The following is an 18,993-nucleotide window of genomic DNA, read 5'->3' on the forward strand; positions in this document are numbered from 1 at the left end:
TTGAACATCACCAGAAGACGAGACTTAAGACAAGTGGTGCCCGTTATAACGGTCTTGAGGTAATACTACTCATATTATTGATGACGCAGAGCCTTCAGTGAGAGGCTGAATATTAACATCGCTTAGATTATCACTAGTGCATGCATTTAAAAGAACATACACAAATAAGGGCTGAAGGACTAATGTGTTCGTCCATCTGTAATGATTGCGTTACCAGTAACTCGATCATCTCAAACGTTTTCATTGAGCTTATTTCGAAACGGATAGAATTGCGGCGTACAATTGCGCGAGTGATCTCCCTCTGGTGTTCAAAACTGCAAAGCCGAAACGTACAATAATTAGTCTGAGGATTCCTCAAAAATGGATACACGAAAAAGCAAGCGCCTTTTGTCTAAATGATTATAGTTGAGATACAACTTCTAATAGTTCAAAATTTGTTACGGTACTGATCGTTAAAATATTGAAACTTAGTCGCTATCGGTACTTCACCTGTGCAGTGACGAGTAGCGTCGCTTATGCACGGCATTCGCCCGCTCTCACTTATGACCAATGAAGTGCACAAGACCGTATCAGGCGCGTAAACCAAATGTTTACTAACAGTATCTTTTTAGCTTTCTCAGTAGAACGTAAAGTGAATTGAAAGGTACTCGACATCCACCTGAAGTCATCACGACTCGCTCTAGTAACCGATTATCCTCCCAGTCACCACTTTGATGTTATTCCATTATTTCAAGGAGAAACCTCAATTTTCTTTATTCTGTCACTTAATCGGGTAGTCAGAAGAATTGAAGAAGTTATCATTTTTTCAGCTATTTTTCAATATACAACTAGTGCTAGAAATAGCGACCCTCAGTTATAACAAGCGCTTAACAGCCATAACGAAGTCATGGTATATATATTTTAAAGATAGTGGACATTTGACAGACTATCCCCGTAATTAGATTTACCGAATAAGTTTTAGGCAATAAATCTAACTAATTTAGCTCGTTCTAGGTATACGCTGCTGTGCACCTAAGCAAGTGAAGAGTCACCCTGAATCGGATTTTTTAAAATATTTGTTAGGGAGTGGTTAAGCTTGCTATATAGGCTGGAAATACACAATATCTACGAAAACATGGCTGTTACCTTTCTTTGTTGATACTGAAAATGTGTCATCCACTTAGGTTTACTGTCACTACATATCGACTACCTTTTTGGTTGATTAAGATATTCAATTGCATGCAAAAATGGAACAGTCTAGATTTCTACAACTAAAGTTTTTTTTGCATTTTTGTACTTCTACAAACATGTTGATGGTGCCAACTCAAAACGAAAGGCTCTAGCTTTACGCATACGCCCTATAGATATGAAGAGAGTCTTAATTATTTAATTACTACTATCCAGTTTCAGTCAATTGAATCGAATCGATCGGGTGTCAGTGGAAAGACCAGATTCTGCCAACTATATTTCTATATATTTCAACCGAGAATCTATATACAAACTGTTGTTCGTTCAAAGACAGAAGAGTATCATGCCGTGATATTAAGTTATATTTAACAAATAAATTAATGACTTTCTTTATTCACATAGTTATAATAACAACATATATTAGAAACTCGAAAGAACAGTACTTATTTGTGCAGTAATTTTTTTGCCTGAGATTTAGGTGAGAATGTGCATACAGGAGGGTGTTACATCGCTTTATCACAGAATGACCCTTTTAATAACCTCTTCGAAAAATGTCATAATAACTAAATGTAATTATAATTACTGACCGTTTGCGACATATACGCCGAATATAGAGGATATTGATCATATTGTACGCAACTCGTGTCGTACGGCGGTGGAAGCAGCCGTGTCACTATCATTTCCGTGCTAAACTCGTAATTTCCCTTTGAACAAAGAATCATTGAATGCACCTCTCCCACGTTGATCACATCGACGCAATGGAAGCCCAGCGTTACCTCGAACTCATGAAGCACAATCTGTTGGTCGAGACGCCATTGAATGCTCATCGAGAACTCTGTCGAATAAATAAGTTCGAACTAATAATAAACAATGCTTAATTTTCGTTTTATTTGCGCACGGAAAGGCTGATGCAACCATATGCGCAAACTGTTTTAATGAAAGAAAATGATATAGAATCATTTCGACGAAATATTTGAGTCAATATTCTATGTTAATCAAAGTTGTATCAGCTTGGTTTTCTCGATGGTTTAGCCTTTGAATGGCCATTACTTTGGCGTATCTTTTGAGCAAGGTATTGACCCTACTTTTGTTAGGGCTCGTGCGTTTGTTGATTTACCGAATAATGTAGGATATTCATGATACGAATTCATCTCGTTATTATCTTTCCAGTTTAACGTGTAGCACATGTACTTCAACAGCCTCGAATAGGACTGTGAAATTTGACTGAAAAACAAACGGGTACGACTTATATTTACATAAAACGTACGACGGCTTTAATCTTATGGTAGAAAAAGTCTGTCACCGAAATTACCAGAGCTTCCACAGAAACTACTAGGAACAGTATTGTCTCATTTGTAGGTAGACAGCCTATCCGTGCGTTTGCTTAATGACCAATGCTTTGGTTCAAAACTGTAAACAGGAATATATCAGGAGGATCTGCATATTTGATCTGTTACATCACATCGATTTACGAAGGTATAAAGATCTAGTAGTTCGGTTTGCACACACAAATGCTGACAAAGGAGAATAATTTGGATCAATGAAATGAAGTGTATGAGTTGACCGTAGTTAAACGGCGGAAGAAATTAGGTAAGTCTTCAATGAAGTTATTTCGATAGAGAGCATTCGAACGAGAGCGAAAGTCAGCCTAAATCGGATTTAGCTAATGCCAGCAACGAACCTGCCTTCATACACAAAACGGTAGTAATAAAGCGACGGGCCTTCAAATGTTGTTTGCAGGATCCCCGTATGGTTAACCGCGATGTCACCAAGGCTGCCCTCCGTGTTAAGCAACTGGCGAAGCTCTGGAATCTACGCTCAAAAAACGATAATATGTAGAAGTTAGACCCAAGTAAATCTTCCGTTCCAGCATCAAGCATTAGTTTTTAATTTTACGGAAACAGTCGACTCCATAGTGTATTGAATTGAATTTTTATTTCGTGAAAGAAAGCTGAAATTGTTTAAATAGATGCAATTTTCATTACAAGTGAGAAGATATGTTTTCTGGTCAAAGGTCGTACCACCAGTACATCACTAAAGTTGCCAAATCTCTTGTATTTGCAATTTGAAATTTAAACTTTAGTACTCCAATTCTATTATAATATTGCCCCTTTTCTACCAAAACTTTGGATCAGTATTTTTTTACTATTTCTCGTTATCTTATTTTTAAATTTCGTGCAGGGCCACCAACAGTGTTAGTTAATACATACAAATCTTTTCACAAACTGAACACTCTATTGGTTGCGAACGCTGTTAGAAAGATAGGGAAAGACGAATATAATATTCCTTATTATAAGTCATTTCACTTCCCAACCTACAAATTTACTAGGCATTATTCTTTCGTAGTTGGGTCCTAATAAAACCTCATTACCCCCGGCCTCAGTGTGCGTTACTGTACGTATTTGTTTAATTACGTTCCTGATCATAGTGCTGAGCACATCGCGCGATTCATATTCTCGGGGGTTGAACTTTTTTTCAAATCACATACCTGCACGACATTATTAAAGTCAACACGGCTGCCGATGCATTTTACGACGGTATATGATTTTCCTTCGCTACGATTTGTTTTGGGCACGTTAACCGTCGTTTGGCTTCGATCTGTGCTGCACCAGTTAGGATAGGCATTAGTTCAGTGCGCAAATGTCGCACTTGACATGATTAAACTGAATATTATTTGTAGTAACAACAATTTTTGTCATTGGAACAGTTATTATTCATCAAAACAATATAAACGGACCACTTATCAATCATCTACATGCAAATGACAACATGGCATGATAGCGTTGCATAATCGATACTTATAGAATATTCGCGTAGTGTACGAGCAAAGCGCGGAGAACATTTTCGTCACCGAACGAGCGATACATGTGTGCGAACGGTGGCGGATCACCTAGCAATGATGTTGCAAACGTTGCTTATAAGGAACGAGATATATATCGACTCTTATGCCACTGTCAAAAACAGCTACCGCGATAGATTCGTGTGTATGTTGTACTATTTACAATAATAATATTGAGACTTCTTTTAGTAAATAATTCAAGTTTCCTGCCTCAGTTATCACACAGCTTATTGGCTGTACGACAAAGTTCGCCTGAAATATAATCTCGAAACACAAAATTATCTGTTTCTAAGGCAAATCTGTGATAAGAACCCTGAGCAATGGTAACCAAACGGCCGGTAGCGGACAACGTAAGAGTATATTACAATAAATCGTTACAATATTAGTTCTTACCAAATAAAAAAAGACCCGACTATTAAACGGATGTTGTTATTAAACCTTGTCTTTTGATTTAAAATAGATTTCAAAAGTGTGTGCATTTTGTGTAAAGAAAGCTAAACTTTAAGAGGAAATAAAGTGAAACAGTTTTCGTTCAGTAACTTCGCCAACTTCGCACGGCTTTGAAGCATTCAAATGCCAGAGCGGTCATTGAAGCGGCCTTGTTATACTCAACAAACATCTTTAGAGGTAACTATTGTACATATAAGTCATTCTCTCATGCAACGAAGTGGACCATCAGCTCTTCATACGATCGCTGTGTGGTGCCCATCCCTTCTTTTATTCACAGCACGCAGCCTTCGTAACACCGACGTGCTCTATTAGATTCTCTATGTGCGTACTACTTCATTAACGATTTGTGCCCACCAAACGCAGTCTACTAGGCAGCTAACCTTTGAAGGGTGTACTAGCATTTTCTGAAGGGCAAATTGCAATTAGCAGGAGTGTTATATATGAACATTTGCGTTATGAGCTTCTTGCGGCCATGTAAGCTGCCTGAATAAACAACAATGCTTTACTATTTGAGTTTACCGTGGACTTTTTTTTCACTTAGAGATTAATTGACTATGGGTCAGGGAGCGCTTCTGAGACAGCTCATAAAAAGTAGATTGACAGTCATCAGAGGTAAAGTGTTTGGCTGCTAAAATTAGAAACACGTCAAATGGTAGTTTAGATTGGGCGTAGATACTTCATTCCGCCATCAGCGTTTCAAACTGGACCCTGTTAACCGTAACGGTAATCAATAATTGAACAACACCTACAGCTGAGTCGAATGAATCTATTCAGTTGTTTTGATTGTTGTTTTGGGAAAATGATATCAAGGTTGACGCAGTTCGCATCAGAACCTAAAGAATAGTGTTGTCGAAAAACCCAAGGCTCTGATAAAATGTCCATTGGTTCACCAAACACAAAAATGAAACCCGACGAAGTCTCCAGGTGTATAAAACAGTCAGGAATCTCGATGAAGATTTTTTTTTAAAGTTTGATATGTTTTACTATTATCAGAAGGAATTCTTGAAGCAACCTGGTTTCTAGTCGCCGTAAAGCGAAATCCACACGTTTTTTTTATCATTTGGAGTTGGAACCCCATTTCAAGCATCTCAGGAAAGGGTTACACCACCATTAGGGATAGAAAAAGGGGAAATTCTTCATTCTAAAAAGTAATCCAGTCTATATTGACGTGCGCTTGGTTTCGACGTTCGTTCATTGATTGACGCAAGTAGACCCTCGAGGCATGATCACTTCGCCTAGGTAACGACGAGATGGCGACTCGAACGTATTATTACTCAAAATCAGGTTTCTTGTTAAACGTTTGTCATTAACTGGACAACACACCAGGAACGAAACCTAGGAGATAGCACTATGCCTTGCTTTATATCCAAAGGCAATACTTATCATGCTCACCGATATTCGGTCATGGTATATTCTGGTGTGGAATTAGATATTCCCAGATATTTCCAAGTTATCTCCAGAAAAAGAGTGTGCTTGAGCACCTATGATTAATGATGTACAACATGTACAAAGTGCTTTCTTTCCACGGTTTTCTGAAATTTTGCTAAATACAAAAACATACCAATCAACCAAAAAAATAATCTTGATAGCGTTGTAACCAATGCGACTAACTTTAATATACGATACCTTACGTTCACTACTTAGGCCGATGAGCACTGCTTTTAGCGGCTAGCCCCTTTCGGTGTGTAACGGACAATAGACATCTACAGTTGCTCTCAAATCTCGGCTATCTCGATGTGCTTTTAAACGCGCAAAGATGTTACTACGGTACTGTACGGTAGTCTTTAGGACTACAATTGATACCATGCTGCTGCATCTATAGCGGTATTTTGTATCTACAGCAACTCGAGCGACTTACGTATAATATATGCAGGTAGCCCTGCAGCCTATATAACATGAAAACCAGTACTAGAAATTCTAACCACCCGCCTCCTTACACGAACGTCTCAAATAAAAGAAGCACATGCGGGAAGAAAATGGATACTTAAGGTTTGTTATTACAAACATTATGCTATTATTATATAACTTCTGCAGCATATAGACGAAAACAAATATATACACAAAACAATAGTATCATTACTAATGACGGTGTAGAACGAACAGTAACATGTACAGTAATAATAAGCATCTGTAACATCGCATAGTCCGCAGACAAACAGACGACCTTCGCCCGAATTGTGAAAGCAGGGTTAACTTCGACAGGAGTTTCGTTTTTCCCAGTAAGCAGCTTCATCGACGTCCATTGATTTCCTTTTATGATTAAATTTCAACCTTACTTACTTCTCGGCTCGAGGTACCAATCTTTTCTCCGACAATGAAGAACTACCCCCTGGTCAGTGTGTCATGAGTCCGCGCCATTTGCGGTTTTCTAGTTCTACTTGAAGTCGTGCTCTTTCGTGTTAATGTAAACACAGTTTCTACGAGCGTCTGTCTCGTCATAGCTACCGCTACCGCCAATGCAATGATAATCAACACTGACTAAAATAACTAAGGTTCGGATCCGCGCACATGGTGAATAGTGGCGACACGCTCTATTTTTGACAAGACGTTTTAACAAGAAGTGCTGCCAGACCGGACCTAAGCCCGCTCTCCGTTGTAGTATGTCCAGCGGGTTTGTCTGTCGCAATTATCCTCTCGATGCTGCTGGCATTGTCGATGCTACTAGAATTACCTTTGTCTTCAAATGACCAGTTTAGCGAATCAATTGAATCGAATAGTAAGGCGCACGAGTTGCTTAATGTACTTGTATTTCCAAAAGTCATTGGTGAAAGTCTACAAGATATTTGCTAACTGCTCAGAACCAGACGTTGATGCTAGGTGTTTCCTCGGCGCGGGAAGGTGATTTATTCTGATATCTTAAAACTCTCCTCCTGGTGGTGAGATGAGCCATCTCAATCGTGTTGCGACTGACTTGTTTTGTCTAATCTAATTAACCGCGCTGAACTATGTACAATGCATCTCCGACACGAAATTGAGAACCGAGCCATAGTGTCTTCGGCCCTGTTGGCCACCATCGGTGCCGCAAGACTAATGTCGCGTCACGTATTACTGACGGTGATGATCTGTTATGAGAAGATCACTTCACTCTGCTAGCTAAACAAATGTTGCAATTCCAGCTTGATCATGTAAGCGAATTGGCTCAAATAGCTATAGAGAAGAGCCATAGTTTTTTTTCAAGAAGTCCTTAAGAAAAGCATATGGCATTTATACTTATTTCACATTTTATTGACATACCAAAATAATTTCCAATAGTTTCTTTCAGTGTAATGTATTATTATCTATTGACATGTAGAATACATTTACATATACGCATACATAGATTTTTACATCCAGATATGCTCTACGTTTTTTCAAGTATTTATGTACGCCCACGTAACAGGAATGTACCTAGAACCCGAGAGTTATTCTGCCTATCTATTACGAGATCGTCTGACCTTGGCTTGATTTGTCGATTTTCTATAATTTCTGGTGTTGCTGACCTGCATTATCTATCCTTTGGCATGACCTTGACATTTGCTCGCAGGTTTAAATAATCTTACCCTCAATAAGTAATCCACTATAAATTTTTGCTATCTGCAGAATTCGACTTGAGCTGACAGACAGGAAGAGCAAAGGATTAAGAGCAAATTTTTCGAAAGAAAAGCAGCTAAGTAAAATAAAGCTTGCATAAATAATAGAATTATGGGACTATAATCCATTCATAAAAATGTTACGTGCAAATGACAAATGTAAGATTTTGTCATAATAAAACACTATTTAATACACCAGTAAAAGATCCAGATCGACTAGGTAGATTCATATCGCTCGCCAAAACTATTAATCAAGAGTGTTATATTTACCGTACTGACCTTCGAAGAAATATGTAAAATGTTTGTAGATACATAACACACTTCTGTAATTCTTAGAAATAGTAGTACTCTCCAGGCTCGGCTCCTTGCAATAGCGTTCGGTCAAGCCAATGATTCGGGCAAAGTCATGTGCTAGTCTTGAGTTTTCGTGCCATGAAGTGCCACGATACTGCGTGACTCGATTATGAACCATCGAACTTTTTCTTGTGCAATAAATGGCCACCCTCATTTTGCTTATTACTCGTGTTTTTTAGTGCAAAGCATTCCCACTATTCAAGTAGTTTTATAATTAAATGCAGAAGAAGCGTCCGATCGTCGAGCGCGACCTTTTGCAGATCCTGACGAAAACATGTTTCCAAAATCTTTTCTACGAAAATCATGACTTTGACATTAACGATGCGGTGTTAGTGGTAACAGTTGAATGCTGTTGGTCCATCAGTAGGGTTCATTGCATTATATTAGTATATAATGTGACAGTTATCGTCGAAGTTTGCTTTCGGAGCATGAGAAAAAGATACCAAAGGTAGTATCTTCGAGTAGCGAGCGATAGTTCCTTTTCGAGGCAGGTACCGTACAATCTGTGCCACTTAAAAAAGTTCGCAGCTTGTAGGATTTTTTAAATTAGTACTTGTTATCGTCCTCTTGCCTGTAACACTATCATAAAAAAAATTCTTTCCTAAAGTAATTCTTCTTTCTAGTAAAATCTCACAGCTTTCATTTGCTAGCACTAGGAAAAAAGAAAATTAATCAAATCTAAAAAGAACTAGCCAAATCATTGCTAGTATTATTCATATCAACTCAATATTTTAGAGCTACATACGAGAACCACACACGATACTATTCGAAAGATAATATTGCTTCTATAGGAAACCACAAGTACACTAGTCAAAGGTCATTCATCATATTACTCTTATGCAGTTCGCTTTTATCCAAAACCGCACGCTTAACTTCAGCTTTATATTCCCAGTTAATCCCACACAAAAACGTCAACAGACTTCACAATATGTGAGTGTCCACACTATTAATCACGTCAAATACTTAATCATCGTTATTACCGTTGATCGATTCAATAGGAGACGATAGATTGCGATGACAAATAATTTGATACGACAGATCCTTATGCTTAATACATTAATGAGGACTGTAAGTGACGCCCTACATTTGTTTGGCTTTTCTCCTCCAAGGTATACGTAATCATCGACCATATTTGTCTACTAAGATCAACAATCCACATGGTGGAAATAACAATGATCACCGGCAGTAATAATATGACCCTTACAATAAAAACTCGGATATATGCTCCATGCAAATAACGTCGGAACTCCTTCTCCTTAATAACACTGATGTTATGCAATGACGGCAGAGGTTTTAGGCGATGTAACACGGTTGAGGCTAACGGCAGAGTTGATGACGTTGGAACTTGATTAGCTGCCACTGCTGCTGTCGAAGATTAGTAGATCGTGTTTTTTTACTTTCTTTAATGCTGCCGATGCTACCAAAATTTTCTTCGTCTTTGGGTAGCTGATTAGCCAGGTCGCCTTCAGCGGTGGATCTGTGTGCAAATGTGCTCGGATGTGTTCCACCAATTGGGTTTCCAATGCACGTCGATGAGGCGCTGTAGGATAACAGCGGTTGCTGAGACAATTATTGCTGCTTGATCGTTCTTGAGTCGATTTGTGCCAATTATTTAATTACCTTTTCCATCACATCCAGAAGGTGCAACATTACTGATGAGTCAAAAGTTGTTTTTCGTTTTGTTGGCGACAGTTAGTGATGTAAGGCTAACGCAGTGCTAGGTGCCACTAGATACATTTGTCAGTTGGTTATCACTTCGGCTACTGAGCTGTGGCCGGATATTGTTTGCCATCATAAGGAAACTGCGTTTTAACTAAAAAAATTATCTTGAAACACTAATTTGGCTAGGTTGGCGTAGAAGTGGAAAAGCAGAATTTAATCGATAGCGTTCCTTCATTTCGTTTAAATTAAATGCTGTTGCATATGGCACATGTAAATTAACTATATATATAGTACGGTACTTTTCTTCCTTTTTACCTAATAATTCCTGTGCTCTCATTAATTACGTGATTAAACCTTCTAGAATCTCTGAAGAGGCGTTAGCGATTATTTTAAAAAAATACATCGTTTTATATGCAGCTTACTTCAAACTTTTAGTAGTTTAACTGAAATGTTAATTAATTAATTAAAATGAAAATGAATTTACTTGAGTCCTTGCTCAACTAATGTAACATATTTAATGTTGCATTCTTCCATCTGATACATATGCTTTTTTAATAACTAAACTTAGAAACAACCGCATTCCATGAAACACTTCACTGCATTTTGCAAAACATCCTGTTTACAAACCTTGATATTTGATAGGTTAGGCAAATGAAAAATATTATTTGCATTTCTCACCAGTGAAATGAAATATTCACTGGATCCCAAGATGTGTATTTCTCACAAATTACGCATTTATAAAGCTAATCCCCCACCGTGAAACTATTGGTGATGTGCGTTATCCATAAAAATATATGAAGTTAAGTGTCCAAGATAGTGACCTCTCTCTATGACACTTCGCAACTTTACAGCCAATACATCTACTAATTATTCTTTATTGATAAGCCCTAAGCTAATGAAAAACTTGACTTGGCAGTTTTCTCTGCACCTATAATAGCGTATGCTGCAGACTTCCTCTAAATGATTTCTATTCGTCTTTGTTTATTTACTGGTAACCGAAAACAAATTACTTCATAAGTCCATCTAACGGATGCTCCCTCTCACTAAAGCTGCAAAGTGCGAAACAACAACTCCCAGAATCCAAGTGAAAAAAGTTTTTTGTGACGAAACTGACAAATTTTATTATCATATTAGTATCAGTATATTCCCTGGTGTAAATGTCGTCCAAGGCCAGACATTATTACCTAAGTGTATCCAACAACGTCGCATTTCCTGATGTTCTTAAATTTTAACAGAGGTCAATTGTGAATGCGGGAGTGGATCTTAATGACAAAAACGCTGGATCTCAAGAAGCAATGCATATGTACAATATATACTATTATAGATCGTTTTGATGTGTATTGTGATACCAGATCATCATTAAAAAAAAATAACCTATTTTCAAACACAGCAATCTTAAAAAGCCTTAAATTCGGATCTCGTATTATTATAGATAGCAATTCATGCCAGATGGGTCTAAACGAAGTAGCAAAATTTAATCCTTTTCCTCGTACTTAATTTTTACTAGAAATTTGAAACAAAAGTGAACACTACGAATGCATAATAGCGTCGAGCTAAATAAACTGGAAAATTTAATTAGGCCTCATGCTATCGGCATTCGGAATATCATTCGAATTTGTTTGGGATCGATGCTTGTATGGCCATACATTGCGTAAACTGTTGCACTTTTGACTTCCATCCATTTTCAGTTTTTGAGAAACGAAGGCGCTGAGTCGATTCGAACGAACGGATTACTTGACATTAATATTCAAGGCTCGTCGCTGAATAAACAGATATCTTCATTAAAATAAAGATAATTTATAATTATGTTCTACAATTGTTATAATAGTTAGTATTATTTATAGCTTATATGATCTCCTAGTGCATGAGTACGTGCACCATTACAGCTACCTAAACGTCGTAAGTTCACTTATTATCGTTTATCCTCATTTTCTACGTTTCACTTCAGGTAGAGGCATTTTATTCCTCTGCACACACTTAACGGCAGATCGTGAACACGAAGTACGGTAAAGCTTTTTTTTAGCTGCGCGCTTTACCGCTTACACTCCACTTATGTGTTTTCTAACGGCAGCTGGCTAGCCACAGCGGTTACAATGCCCAGCAGTTGTGCTCTTGAACCTGTAGCTCTTTTTTACTTTATTTCGCCGCTCTTTATCTTTCTTTATCAGTGGCTATCTGTCGTTAAGACTACATCATTTTTTTCATGTACTATTGTCATCTATTTACAGTAGAAGCAATATATATATATATATATATATATATATATATATATTAGGAAGAATGTCACAATGTAATTTACGCGAGCAGAACCTAAACTACATGATTATCAATCAGTCAAATTCAGTTCCATGTGTGAAAAGTAAACAAAAAAGTTTTCTAGTTCTGCTGCTTTTCTCCACGCCACATCGCTTCGCCGAGTTCATCCGTCACAGCCCTATATAGCGGTCCGCTCGAGCTTGCGGTGGAAAATGGCTTCAAACGTTGCAAACTACGGTTTTAACGTGCCTCATGCCGTTTGTTTTCAAGCTTACTCATTTGTTTCGAGGTTTCTTCGACTTCGAGTCTGTGGATCCAACGGCGCCGCTTGACCTTTTCTGTGGCTTGGGGGTGCCTTGTCCACCCTGGTTAGTTGTGCCATTCGATGGCCTGCCCTTGCTCGAGTTATCCCGCTTCTTGCCTCCTTCGTTCTTCTCCTTTTCCTCTAGTTCCTGGTTTTCACGTTCGATCAATGTAATTAACGTGTTGCACCGTCGCTGGAGTTCAGTAGCCGTACGACTCTTGATGAACCAGTCGAAACGGAATTGTGGCGCTTGACGCACTGCGGCTCGGAGTTCGTCATAGACGTTGTCCGTCCGATCAAAACCCAGCTTATGTATCATGCAAACCAGGAAACGATCTTCTTCCTCGGTGTAGTTCTTGCCCTTGTTTGAGCCGTAAGCAATGCGCAACTGGTGGAACGGCGCGCGATAGCGAGACATTTTCGAATCGAGAGCTCGTTTAATACCTGCTCGACGCTGGATACGAGCCTCGCCCTTCTCTATTTGCGCCATAATCTTCTCAATATCCTATAAGATTATACCAGAAATCAATTTATGCGAGAGTATGTTAGATAGGAGGATAATGTCAAAAACTTACGATCTTAGTTATATAGTGACTGATTCACGTGACAAGGTCCTTAAACGCTAAATCTTTAATATCGATGGGTATCACTTACCTGTAATTCTTGGCAGCGATCCCAGAAGACCTGGGAATATTCGACAACCTCTTCTGGTGTTTTACCCTCGACATCGCGTGAGATGCTTTCGATGTCCTCTCGGCCGAATTTTTCATTTGCCTTAACGAATTGATTGAAATCCCTTCGGCTCCAATTGGTGAATCCTTCGGTAAGAAGGCGTTCCTTCTCGGCCACTTCCTCTTCAGTTAATGGCTCGGCCTCATCAATTTTTGCCTGTTCTTCCTGCTGAGCCCGGCGCGCATCCGCACCCAAATCAGGATTCTTCGCCACTTTGTAGTCGATGGTTTTACGGAAGTGATAAATTTCTTTGTCAAGCAGTTCGAATAGCCGTGGTGGAAAGAATTGGAAATCCTGAACATTCGGTTGCTTTGGTGGTCGAGGAGCTTTTGGTGCTTTGGGTTCAGATACCCTCAGTGCCTCACGGAAATATGCGTCTACCTGATAATTAGCGCGTCGCTCCCGTTTCGGTGGTTCGATCCAATTGAGCCCAGCGTTCTTTCCTTTCTCACGGAAGTCTTCACCTTCAAAGTTGTATACAGAATATTGTTTACCTTCAGAAGTGTCCATGGTGAAATTACGCAATGAACTTTCACCCATCTGCTCGTACCTCTTGTTTTCTTCTTCGGTCTTCTTTTCAGCTTTCAACAAGATAGCATCAATATCTTCGTCCGTAATTTCGCTTTCTTTAGAAGCAAAGATATGATCGGCACCATGACGAATCATACTCATCATTTCGTCTTTGCCAAGCTTATTTGTATTGTCAACGAGACGGCCTTGTTGGATGACCATCTTATCTAGACGAAGCTTGACTTCGGCCTTTTCGACAATACGCTCCTCGATCGTGTTTTCAGTGACGAATCGAAATACCTTGACTGGCTTCAGTTGACCGATACGATGGGCTCGATCCATAGCTTGCAAATCGGCTTGTGGATTCCAATCAGAGTCGTACAAGATGACAATGTCGGCGGTATACAGATTGATACCTAGACCACCTGCACGGGTTGACAACATGAATACGAATTTTTCACTGTTTGGCGCGTTGTAATCATTAATTGACTTTGTACGCTCTTCATGTGGGGTTTGTCCGTCCAACCTGCAGTACTGCCAATTGCGCCAGAAGCAGTAATCCTCTAAGATGTCCAACATACGCGTCATCTGGGCGAAAATCAATACGCGGCTACCCTGCTCCTTTAGACGGGGCAGAAGTTTGTCCAGTACAACCATCTTACCGCAGTTGTACACCTATGTAGAAAAAAGGGCAAAACAAAGATGTAAGATTAATTAACAATTACGTATTTAACAATAAATTATTTTTAATTACGTAATAAAGTTATTGTTACTAATAAAGCTGATGACTTAGGTTATAGTAAATATTGAAACATTTTTCAAAATACATGGAAATGTCAGTATGCTATCGCACACCCATCGTAAAATTCCTTCGATGAGTGCCAGTTGCCGCAGAGTCGGCACACACCATATTGATGTACGAGCGGAGTATCGGCCAAGACGACGTGACTCCTGCCGAACGACCTTCTTTCGCTCGATTTCAAACGAACATTATAAAAATATCGATCTAAATAAAAAAAATAAACACTGCGCGCTGCACCATTTGTAGAAGAAAACGTTCCTTCCCCTCCCCCTCCTTTAATTTATTGATAATACCTTATAAACTCTCTCATTAATTACAGGACTTAACATTAAGCATTTGCGTTGGGGAGCACTTTATTTGAAAAAAAAACACTCAGTACTAAAATAGTGCAGCATGATTGACGTGAAATGTAGGTGTTTCATATGCTTCCTTTGAGTAACAAATTCTACATGTATAAAAGAAATGGCATAACGCAAAATGAAGTAAATACGAACCAGGTGTTCGTCAGTCGTAAAAGGCGGTCCGGGCTCTGCTCCATCGAACAAGTACGGATGGTTGCAACATTTCCGCAGCTGCATGAGGATGTTAAGCAAACGCATCTTGTCCACTTTGCCGGCGCCGTTCACGATATCGATATCTTTCATGAGACATTTTGTATACCATTCGCGTTGCATTTTACTCAAGCCAACGTAGATTTTCACCTCCTTCTTTGGTGGTAAACGTTTTTCGACTTCGCTTTTCAAACGACGTAGAAGAAAAGGTCGTAGCACAGCATGGAGTCGTTCTACTAGGGTTTGATCGCCGAACACGGAATTGGTACTGAACCATGAGTCAAAATCTTCGGATGAGTTGAACACATCAGGCAGCAGAAAATTAAGCAAGGCCCACAGTTCATGCAGATTGTTCTGCAAAGGAGTACCGGTTAGCAGGAGACGATTTGTTGTCTTGAATTCACGCACGATTTCCGAAAGTTTGCTTTTTTCATTCTTGATACGGTGAGCCTCGTCAATAACGAGGTAGCTCCAGTTGAACTTTTTAAGGACGCCTTTCTCACGAATAACCATTTCATAGGTGGTGATAAGAACGTCCCATTTCTCGGCCATCATAACATCACGGATAAGTGTGTTACGTGATTCCTGATCACCGATCAGAATAACAGTACGTAAAGATGGACACCAACGAGCGAATTCCGCCTCCCAGTTAGCTAATGTCGACTTAGGAACCAGTACCATATGTGGTCCGTTAATATTACGGAAATGTTTCATGTAACCCAGCAGCGAGATTGTCTGGAGTGTTTTTCCGAGACCCATTTCATCGGCTAGGATACCATTAATACCTGCGCAAATAAAGCGAAATAGAATCCATATGTTTCTGGTTCCAAGTAACCATGTAGTTTTTTTTTAAAAACAACATATTTGGGCTAAAATCCGCCAGACAGAACACTACTTAACATAATGACTGTACATCCAATACCATAATGCGAGAGCAACAAGTAAAACCCTTTAATCACTTTTTAGTTAACTACTATTAGCAAGCTAGTAAAGTCTTCGACTATGAGGTGCTACTTAAGATGCTTGCCTACTCTGGCAGTGAACATAAGTGAGTAAACAAATGATGCACTTACCATTCTCATAAAGGGAAATCATCCAGTTGAGTCCACGAATTTGATAATCTCTTAGCTCTCCGCCAGTGATGTATTTGGGGCTCTCGTCGAATCGCACAAATGAAGGCTCCTGGGCATTCGACGTAGCCAAAAGCTCTTCGTCCTCTTCTTGTTCCGTCATACGATGACGATGGCTGTAGAGAAGGAATCATGGACGGCGTAAGATCATCTAAACAATGTATACGTTCTTTTGGTTACATGACAGAGTACAGATCTGAACTAATCGACTGCTAAACGATTTATTCGTTCACCAACCGTGATAAAACGGTATTTGAGAAAGAAAGTATCAGTATAACACATGTGCAATGTTATTTGCTTAAAATTATTTCATTTAGAGAAGGAAGAGCCAAAGGTTAACTTACTCTCCCTCAGGTGCTTTTGGAGTCTTTCTGGGCCTGCCTTTGGGCTTTCCACTGGCAGTTTTATTGCCCGACTGCGAGTTCTGCATAAAATGAGAAAAAATCTCCGTTTGTTGAAGAAGATAATCGAATCTGTAAATGGTAAACATAAACATAATACAAATTAAATAACAAATAACACAGATAAATTTTTTCAACTCTTATAATTCTTTCATTTCGCTAACTACCAGAACCTTTCATGTATTTTGGCTTTTGAGTACATGTAAACTGACATGTCAAGAACGTTTCACCGTACACGTACCGGTTACTGCGATCTTTCTCAACGCGTTGGTTGAATTCGGCCGAATCCTTTTTGAGATCCTTGAGGGAGCTGATTGGTGGTGGAGTTAGTTTCTCGAGAGAAGGTCGTGTATCCCCTACATCTTCATCTACACCTTCAGCCTCGTCCTCATCCTTAGTGTTCTCCTGGCTTTCCTCAACGTCACCACCATCTTCGCCCGACTAAAAAAAAACCAGCAGCCATAGATCCACTTTTTAGTTATATTATTTGAAAAATAAATCTCGATTCTGCTTACTCGTTATTGACTGAAACAATTTTTATAGCTGAAGGTTCTCTTTATAGACATGTTCTTTAAAAACAAGATTCAACTTTAAAAGATAACACTAATAATACTTTTCTAAAGGTTTCTAATATAGGCATTACATCTCGGTACAACGATCTCGAGTTATCAAAAATAATTTGACTTGTCTTCCGTTAAAAATAATAGTTGTGCTTTTTGTGTTGATTTTATGTAAACGACAGAGTTATAGTAGTTGTCATGGATCGTAACGTTCATATTGTTTTTGACTGGATGACAAAGTCTGTTTCCACTGATATGCAAGAAATTGCAAGCTTGGATTTTCTGATATCTTGCATTTAAAAAGGAACTGTTTTTTTTACCTCAGAAGCATATAAGTGAAAATCTTGTCAACTTAGTGCACAACAGAGCTATTCCTATGCGTCCATAACATTGGATATGAAAGAAAGCGACGATAGAAGACGACGAAGAACCCACTCAAAAATCCCTTGAAATTTTTAATGTTTCTAAAACTTTATATAAATATATAAAGTAATATATGTTCCAAAAATAATAGTGGTTATTTGCCTTGATTTAAACATTACGAAATCAGGGGGAACAAAAGTGACAGCAAAACTCGCCCGGCTCTTACAAATCAAATGTCAGAAGAATTCGCGCTTCGAGAGTTGATATGGAATTTTAGTAACAGAAGTATTGCATAACAAGAACGAAACAAATTAATGTAAAGTTCATTCAAATGAGTCAGAATCTTAAAAAGTCCTTAAAAAGCAGTCATCTACTGTCTCAGAGGTCGCTTTTCCATTCACTTTTTACAATAAAGTGCAGGAAGTTCCGGAAATTGATATGACGACGAACGACAGAGTAGCCGGAGTTAAATTATTTATTCGTTTCTTTTTTAGAACATAGACGTTGATCACACGAGGTCTGCAGATGAGGTTTGCCCAGCAGAGGCTTATGACACATTATGACTTTAGCCCCTTTCCCTTGTTCGTTCCCGCCAACGGATAGCCTGCACAGAAAGCAAGCCTCTCTCTCGATGTCAGTCGAGCTCACGATCGACCAAGAGTACTGACAAAGGTGTACATTCCAGCTGTTATTATTAGCGATTTGTGCAGTCCGGAAAACGCTGTATGGAGCATCAGAGCGGGTAAGCCTCGCAACCGGCGTTCGCAACACAACTGACCAGCCGATGCTGGATACAATGGCTGTTGGTCATAGACCGTATACACACTCATACGGAGCTCCAATGAAGCCCGACTGAGCAAGGCGTCCATCCCCCTCAAGCCATTATCATACCTTTTCCGATGCCGGCTGTTCCGGACTCGCTTCAGCACGTTCCCCCACATCCATGGGTTCTTCCTCGGCACTCATTCCTTTGCCGTGAACCACCTTCGTCGACGACGCAGCACAAACGACACAAAAACACGCACAAATTAGTTAGAAAACACGACCAAAGACAACCGTGGTAGCTCACAAAACGCACGCGTCTGCTCGAAGCCACCACCTACTGCAGTCTCCTTACGCCGACTGATGGGCCAATGGGCAAGCGGCTAGTCGGCGCTGGTTGCGGCGGCTATTGTTGTGATGCTGAGTTCGGTCTCGAGCAGACGATTTTTATCGCCGATTGGATCAGTCAACAGTGCCGAAAGGGTCGGCCCGATTCTGGCGCCAAAAATACAAATCCGCTAACTTAGCGGGAAAAACCCTGTAACTTTTGAGTGAAATACCTCTTAATCTATCTGTGACAA

General features: G+C 39.4%; 2 protein-coding genes across 3 annotated transcripts; both read right to left on the reverse strand.

The window, feature by feature from the left end:
- Window positions 1-160: 160 nt before the first annotated feature.
- LOC147757467 (uncharacterized) lies at window positions 161-4,075 on the reverse strand. 2 transcript variants are annotated; one of them, XM_086980776.1, is made up of 4 exons: window positions 3,656-4,075; window positions 2,849-2,979; window positions 1,755-2,002; window positions 161-314 (listed from the first exon to the last, which is right to left on the reverse strand). In XM_086980776.1, the coding sequence occupies exons 1-4, from the start codon at window positions 3,664-3,666 to the stop codon at window positions 309-311; spliced, it is 396 nt and encodes a 131-aa protein (XP_086836902.1). In that variant the 5' UTR covers window positions 3,667-4,075; the 3' UTR covers window positions 161-308. The 2 variants fall into 2 exon arrangements, with proteins under 2 accessions (XP_086836902.1, XP_086836901.1); XM_086980775.1 differs by lacking the exon at window positions 161-314 and having other exon boundaries at window positions 1,629-2,002.
- A 7,060-nt stretch (window positions 4,076-11,135) lies between these two features.
- Window positions 11,136-18,792, reverse strand: Iswi (nucleosome-remodeling ATPase imitation SWI). The gene is made up of 7 exons (XM_022792394.2): window positions 18,542-18,792; window positions 16,969-17,168; window positions 16,671-16,799; window positions 16,270-16,442; window positions 15,140-15,981; window positions 13,256-14,518; window positions 11,136-13,106 (listed from the first exon to the last, which is right to left on the reverse strand). The coding sequence occupies exons 1-7, from the start codon at window positions 18,614-18,616 to the stop codon at window positions 12,573-12,575; spliced, it is 3,216 nt and encodes a 1,071-aa protein (XP_022648129.1). The 5' UTR covers window positions 18,617-18,792; the 3' UTR covers window positions 11,136-12,572.
- Window positions 18,793-18,993: the final 201 nt, after the last annotated feature.

This window comes from Varroa destructor, unplaced genomic scaffold (genome assembly GCF_002443255.2).
Source record: "Varroa destructor unplaced genomic scaffold, Vdes_3.0 BEIS01000002.1, whole genome shotgun sequence".
NCBI classification, from domain to species: Eukaryota; Metazoa; Arthropoda; class Arachnida; order Mesostigmata; family Varroidae; genus Varroa; species Varroa destructor.

What these genes read in the sequence shown, in the direction of transcription:
- LOC147757467 (XM_086980775.1), bottom strand. An exon ending in CGTTTTGTGTATGAAGGCAG is followed by an intron (nt 2,003 to 2,848) that starts GTTCGTTGCTGG and finishes TTTATTCGACAG; the next exon opens with AGTTCTCGATGAGCATTCAA.
- Iswi (XM_022792394.2), bottom strand. Translation starts at nt 18,616, where the DNA reads ATGAGTGCCGAGGAAGAACCCATGGATGTGGGGGAACGTGCTGAAGCG. An exon ending in CCAAAAGCACCTGAGGGAGA is followed by an intron (nt 16,443 to 16,670) that starts GTAAGTTAACCT and finishes CCTTCTCTACAG; the next exon opens with CCATCGTCATCGTATGACGG. An exon ending in TTACGACTGACGAACACCTG is followed by an intron (nt 14,519 to 15,139) that starts GTTCGTATTTAC and finishes TTTTCTACATAG; the next exon opens with GTGTACAACTGCGGTAAGAT.